Source organism: Phoca vitulina, unplaced genomic scaffold (genome assembly GCF_004348235.1).
Source record: "Phoca vitulina isolate PV1807 unplaced genomic scaffold, GSC_HSeal_1.0 scaffold7, whole genome shotgun sequence".
NCBI lineage: Eukaryota > Metazoa > Chordata > Mammalia > Carnivora > Phocidae > Phoca > Phoca vitulina.
Window position 1 is genome coordinate 28233555 of NW_022589710.1, and position 6998 is coordinate 28240552.

General features: G+C 45.5%; 1 protein-coding gene across 5 annotated transcripts in view; it reads left to right on the forward strand.

The window, feature by feature from the left end:
- SAMD4A (sterile alpha motif domain containing 4A) overlaps nt 1-6185 on the forward strand; it is a 205177-nt gene extending 198992 nt beyond the window's left edge. For 4 of the 5 annotated variants that reach the window (XM_032405149.1, XM_032405150.1, XM_032405154.1 and 1 more), the window contains one exon: nt 1058-6185. In XM_032405149.1, the coding sequence (XP_032261040.1) occupies nt 1058-1086 (29 nt within the window). In that variant the 3' untranslated portion in view covers nt 1087-6185. The remainder of the gene's footprint in view (nt 1-1057) is intronic. The other variant, XM_032405151.1, reaches the window with a different exon arrangement.
- Nucleotides 6186-6998: the final 813 nt, after the last annotated feature.

Below are 6998 nucleotides of genomic sequence, written 5' to 3' on the forward strand. Positions count from 1 at the left end.
GGTACACAAGACCCTTATGGCCTCATTCTGGGGATTCTCCTATAGTCCCACGTGTAAGCAGACAACCATAAAGGAGCTGGGCAGCCACTGGCTCCCTTGGCAGTCTGTCTCACTCGTGGCCTCTGTCTCTGACCTGCACGTCCTCCACTTTATAGCCTGGTCTCACCAACTCTCCATAATGTAGACACAGCCTGTGTTGTGTAGCCTCAACATTCACCCACTTCCACAGGGTCTTTCAGTTCTCAGTGCCCACAGCCTCTAACTATGGTGTCTACCCCTAACCAGATTCTTGAGACAGAGAAGCTAGATCAGTTTGGGTCAGCTGCATCCCCCTGGTCTGTTCAGCTCAGAGTCACAACCACCTCATGCCCGAGCTTTCAGCAGGGACTCGGTGAGGGGGAGATGCTGCCAAAGAAAGGGATGTGAGCTAGACAGGTCCACCTGCATGTCCGTTGCAGCAGCCCCCTTCCCCCGTTCAGCACATCTCCTGCCACTCCTCCATTCCCCCATCCCTCATCCTAAACCTCGACCCAGCCCCCCAGCCCCACCATTTGATGACCAACGTCACACCTATACATGAGCTGTATGCCCTCCGCACACCCTCTTCCTTTCCTGCCTCCTCCTCTCTTCTCCTACCAGCACCATCTTACAAAAGTCATTTCCTCTCTCTGTGAAACTATCCTTGACTTCCAGGGGCAACTTAAATCTTCCTTCCTCCATTTTTCCTGCTGTGCCTGGTATATCCTCCATCGTAGCAATGATCACTCCTACATCCCTGTGGCTTTACAGATCTGTCTCGACTAGGATGTGTGCACTTACAGGGTGAGGACTAGGTCTCCTGTTTGGGTTCCCAGACTGGTTACAGTTCCTGGAAGAATGGCTACTCCGCAGACGTTGAGTGGGTGGGTGTGTGAATGAATGAGTGGATGAATGGGTAAGTGTGGTCTTCACCTGTCTTCAGAGACCAGGAAGCCCAACGTGCACGGTGTGCGACTAGGGGGCCATGAAGGGGACGGTTTTGCTCACCTGTGCCCGTCATGTATTCTTTCTCTCCCAGACGGGGTTGACCGGACCTCCACAATCTAGAAGCTGAAGATGAGAGTGACCGCGCTGGCCGTGAAATCGACTGCTGCGGGTCCAGTGTCAGCCATCTTCAGGGTTGCACAGAATCCTCGGAGATACTTTGCAGCCTTTTTTTTTCCCTGGTCCCTCTCCCATTTTGATTTTGTGAGAGCGTAGGTCGTCCTTGTAAACATATCAGTAGACCGGGGATTGGTTATTTTGTCATTTGTTTCTGTCACGGGATGGCTTGGTGTGCGGGGTGGGGAGGGGTCTCTAGGGAAACGTGGGACTGGGAGGGGATGGAGAGGGAATGCAAGTGGCTTCTTGGATGGAGAGAGGGGGAGAAACGAACAAAAAGAGTACCGCCTACCGCCGTGAAAGAGCTGGGAGAGACGCGGGAGGGAGGCCGAACCCTGGGCCCGGGCGCCCCTCACAGCCCGCCTCCGCAGTCAGGCCCCAGGACGCAGTCGTGGGCGAGTGCGACCAAAGCAAGATGGCGGCCCGCCCTCCCTGCCGCCCGGATCGGCTTTCCCTGTGGACCCGGCTTGGGGTCGAGCCGCAGGAGAGGGCTGCACGGCCCCGGCGGCAGAGGGGGAACGTTCCCTCCAACAAAATTTCAGAGAAACTTTGATTTGTGTATTGTTTACATAACAATTTTAAAGGGTACATAATGTGTAAAGAGTTTGGATAGAACTTCTCTTCATACTATGGTTTTTGTAAAGGATTTGTTGATACGGATTCATTTTTTCCTCTATTTTTGTAATAGCAGCAGGGTTGTCTCTTAAAATGGCTGCCGAGCCGTGCCTGCGGGGAAGGCGGACGCGTCACGTAGGCCGAGGCGGCGTCCGTCTTGCGGCCGCGGCTGCGCGGCGCGTGCAGGTGGGCTGGCGGGACGAGCATGTGGCCGGAAGCGCGGGGAAGGGACGAGGAGGACGGCACCGTGTGATCAGTTAGGGTCTGTTCGCAAGTCACCGCGAGATTCTAGAAGAATCCTGCGGCCCCTTTCTGGGCTGGATTTGCTTCTCACCCAGAGACCTCTCTCCCTCCCCACCCTACTGTGCGGTTTCATCCTATCGCCCCCTGCCTCGCTTCACACACACACATACGCGCGCGCACACACACACACACACACCCGTGGGTACAAGTTCCACTGGAGGAAAAACGACAAGGACCGACAAAAGGCCTTAACGTCAGATAATGAGCTCAAAAAACCGCTTCCACTACGATTGTGCGCAGGAACCTGAGCCTGGGGGCTGCACCCCTCCGGCTCGCTCACTGCTGAGGAAGAGGAGGAGAGCAAGACCCAGGACAGTGTATAACTGGTCAGTGAGCAAGTGGCAGAGAGAGCGTGCGGGGAGACGTGCAGTCCACGCGGCCAGGCGGGCTGTGAAAGCAGATGTGGGAAAGGGCAGCTGCAGGATGGAGACGTGGTTCTCTCCACGTGTACGTCGGGGATTTGCTGTGTCGTTGGCCGATTTATCTATCCAGCCACACAGAAGAGAGAGAGAACCAGTCCTGACATGGAGATTAACAAACTGTGCTACCACAAAGTAATAGCTCTGTTTCTTAAGGGCAAGAAAGACTACGTTTGGGATTCGATGCAATGGAGGGTATTAAAGGAAATCAAAGAGGAGTTGTGCTCTGCACTGGAAAATTGGGTTCTGTAAATGATGGTATGAATGCTCAGCCAGAGGCGAGATCGGGGAGACGGTGTAAGGCCTGTTTATTAAATGGGTGAGTCTGGTGCCATTGCTTTTAGCGAAGTCAAAGTCAAAATTGAAGAGATCAGACCATGAAAATAACTGCGCTTGCTTATGGTTATTTAAAAAAAAGTTAATGAAGTAAATACAGATTTAAAAGGCCTTAATGAAATCTAAACAACTTTCTTTTACCTTCGAGATTAAAAATGTGCACCCAATTCAGCCTTGCTTTTGAAGTTTTTTAAGGTTTGAAAAGGTGGGAGCATCTTAACTGTAGAGAGCCTTTAGTAAGCAGAGGGGGCTTGAACCCACTATATCACATTTTACGTTAAGAAAACAGACCTCCCCTTGGGTGACTACATTCTAAACATGCAAATCCATGTGCAGAAAGAGGCAGCATTTTTTAGTTGATTTTTTTTTTTTAAAACTAAGTGCCATTAACATTCATCCTCCACACCCCTTTTCTAAACAAGCTTAGTGTTATTTGGGGAATGTGTTGGGATGGACGATCACATGTAAGGCAGGAAGACTAGATCAAAAATTTTGAAGGCCAAAGGTAAGACCAGAGGGTTTGTGAAGGTGTTTTTTGGATGCTAAGAAAGTTAATAAAGAAGAAAAAACAAGGGTATTACACATCTCGTGGAGAAATGAGAAAGCATTCAGATCTGCTGCAAAACACATATATCCATAAAGACTTGGGTTGTTCAGAAAACAGATTGTGAACACAATCACATTAGCATGAATCCTTTAAAAGGAAGAAGACCTTAAAATATTTGCAAATCTGGATTTCTATTTATTCCTTCACTGAATATAGAAACAATGGTTATCTGATTATTAGAGATATTATTTTGGATATGTTACTTATTAACTTGCTATGGCTGGTAACCATGATAAAGTCTGTTATTAATAACAACATAATTCTTTTTTTAAAAAAAAGAAAAGCTTATTTTTCATTGACTGTGTATAGATTTATCTACTTAGTTGTGTTTTGCTATTAGTGTTTTAATTTTTTTTTTTTAAGTTGAGTGTTCTGATAAATTTTAGGAGCCTGTCCCCACCTTGTTTTGAGTCCTGTGTTGACTGCAGGTATACAGCTCAATTTTAAAATCCTAAAGCAAAAGAACTTTATTTATAAAAGAATCAAACAGTTGCATGCATAAGGCTGTGAAGTCGGATATTTAGTAATAAAGTGGCAGTGCCTTTTTTTGTATTTACCCATTGACCCCCCCAAATGCAACTGTTTTATATTAATAGTAAACATTAAAAATCTTAGAATAAAATCTATTTCACTACATGTTTTCCCCCCTTTTTCTGATTTAAGCAGTATGTATTTGGCATCTCTATACTGTCCTAGGGACAGTGGTGGTCTATGATATTGTTACCATGTATGATGTTTTATTGGTGCTTTTTATTCATAGTGGTTTCTTACCAGAAACAGTAGGAAGACACACATGAACTGTGTACAAGAATTGAAACATTGCTGCTGATATGTGTCTTTTACCACACGCTTTTTGAGTTTCACTTTTTAAAACAAGGGCCAGCAAGCAAAATAGACGCTGCTGGGCCTGCCTGCAGAGGGCGGCTGTTTGCACCAAGCTCTCAAATCCTGTGTATTGATGGTCCCTTTTTGGTACTCAGGATTGGAACTACAGCTGGGCCCCCATCTCCCATTCCTTTGAAGAGACACTGAGGGAAACAAGGTTTTCTTTTGAGGTGTCACTGGCTGCCTTTTCCGGAATGGGAGCCTTCTCCGGGTCTTGTGTTCTTCTGCACCTCTTGTAGCGACTGCCAGTGCAAGGTTGGTAGACGTGCATCCCCCAGCCAGCCCCGGGATCCCCCCAGAAGCCTGGCTGGGGGAACTGAGCTGGGCTGAATGCATAGGCATGCAACCAGAAGGGCAGCGAGGGGAGGAGAAGCAGGCCTCAGGCTCGTTGGCCCTCTGGAGATGTCTGCAGCGGGCGGCTCCAGCTTGGGTGCAGGGAAGCAGCCTGACCAAGGCACTCAGGGGTGTGCCTGTTACAGGAAGGACCTGCGGAAGGATAATTTGCACATGGGGCTGTGATAACACTAATGTTGATTTTTTTTTTTTTTTTTACAAGTCATCAGAGATGTTGCAAAGTGAGTTTTATTTTTTCGTAATTCCTTTATCTTTACTTAAAGGTGAATGTGTATTCCTCTGGGAGGAATAGGAAGAAAACAGGAATGTTAATAATGTCAAACAGAAGACTTCCTCCCTCATTAATATATAACCCTCATGTATTTATGCCTAATGTAAGCTGACTTTTAAAAAGCTTTCTTTTGTTGCATGCCCCGTGCAGGCATCCCTATTGTACATGCATGCCTCTCGTCCTGTTTTCCTGTATAAAGTTAGTGAACAAAGAACTATTTTTGCCTAGTTCATGTTGCCAAGCAATGCATATTTTTTAAATTTGTCATATATGGAAATAGCATGTTTGTTACATGTAAAGCTTTACTGATATACAGATATACTAATGTTTGAAGATGCTGTTCTTTGCAAGTGTACAGTTTTCAAATGTTGTTACCAGTGAAACACCCTTGTGGTTTAAACTTGCTACAATGTATTTATTACTCATTTCCTCCCATGTAACTAAGAATCATGGCTATATTTCATATCAACGTTATATTGAAAGTGAAGGGAAATGATTAATACAAGGTTTTGTAACACTGGTGTGTGTGTCTTTTTTCCTTTTTGTCGATATGATTGCTTAGAAAACAAGAACTGAATCTTAGAAATAAGCCAGCAAGGAAGAATGAGCATGATATCCCTGTAAACTATTACCACCTGACCTGTCTATGCAAACTGTGTCTTCAACTATGATTCACTTTTTTTTTTAACAAAAGAGTAGGGGGAGAGGTATAAAAATTTATGCAGCTTGATATGTGCTCCAAATAGTCAATAAATGCATCACCTGACTTGAAGGCATGTTTTTAAATACAAATTCTGTCCTTGTAGATGATATTGCTTATAGCTTCCTCTCCATCCTCAATGCTTTTGAAATTCTATTTCACCCCTTAACCATGGCATAAAGAAATAGCAGCCTCCTTGGAGCCTTGGGGTTTTAACTGCATATGGTTTGAATCTCATTATAATACCTCTGATTCCAGTATGATATTTGATATAAATAATGTCAAGCATATGGTTGAAGAGACTAATGTGGGTTTGAAATCTCTGGGTGTGTGATATGCAACAAGTTACTTAACCTCTCTGAGCCTCCGTTTGGTTTGTTTTTTGGCCTATGATACTCAAGGTTTATATAATTAAACCAATAATCCAAAAAAGAAGGTAAAGACAAAAGAAAACATAGGATATAGAAGTTATCGCAGTCCAAGACTTCTCTGAGGCAACCACAGCTTGAACATTGTAAGAATGACCACACAGTGACTCCCTTTTCACCAGGCTCAAGCTGCTCAAGTGACAAGCAAAATCCAAAACAGTCCCTGGAAACATGTAGAAATGCCTCATAAGCTGAGATATTAAATGAAATTCTTTTTTTTTTTTTTAAGATTTTATTTGTTTGACAGACACAGCGAGAGAGGGAACACAAGCAGGGGGAGCGGGAGAGGGAGAAGTAGGCTTCCCGCCAAGCAGGGAGCCCGATTCGGGGCTGGAGCCGGATGTGGGGCTCGATCCCAGGAACTTGGGATCATGACCTGAGCCGAAGGCAGATGCTTAACAACTGAGCCACCCAGGCACCCCTATTAAATGAAATTCTGCCTAAAGTTAAATTCTCATAACTCAAATGAGCTATAGCTCAGTGTATGACCAGAGTATTCTAAAGGGAGGGGGATAATGCGCAAGAGAAAAGTCGAGCCTCACTTTTGCAATGTGTGAATTGAGGGTAAATGTGAAAGGTATATACAAGATGAAGAGAAACAGGGCTCAGCACGGTGCCTGAAAGGAGTTGGTTAGTGATTTTTGTCAGCAAAGCTGCAGCTCTTTGCCACTGACCTGAGTAATGGAACGTTCAATCCTGGAGAGGTTATTCATATAACAAAGCATTTAGGACTTCCCCTAACAGTACTCCCCACAGAAGAGCTTTAATTCCATTATTAAAGGGGGATGAGTAACACCTCTCTAGCATACTGGGTGGGAGGAGGCTGCCGTGGGCTTGTGTGAGCAATCCAGAAGCAGCACAGGTGGGCACTATCAACTCACGCTCTCTATGCTAATGAGGAGACTGCCAATGGGGCAATACAAGGAGAATCCAAACTCCT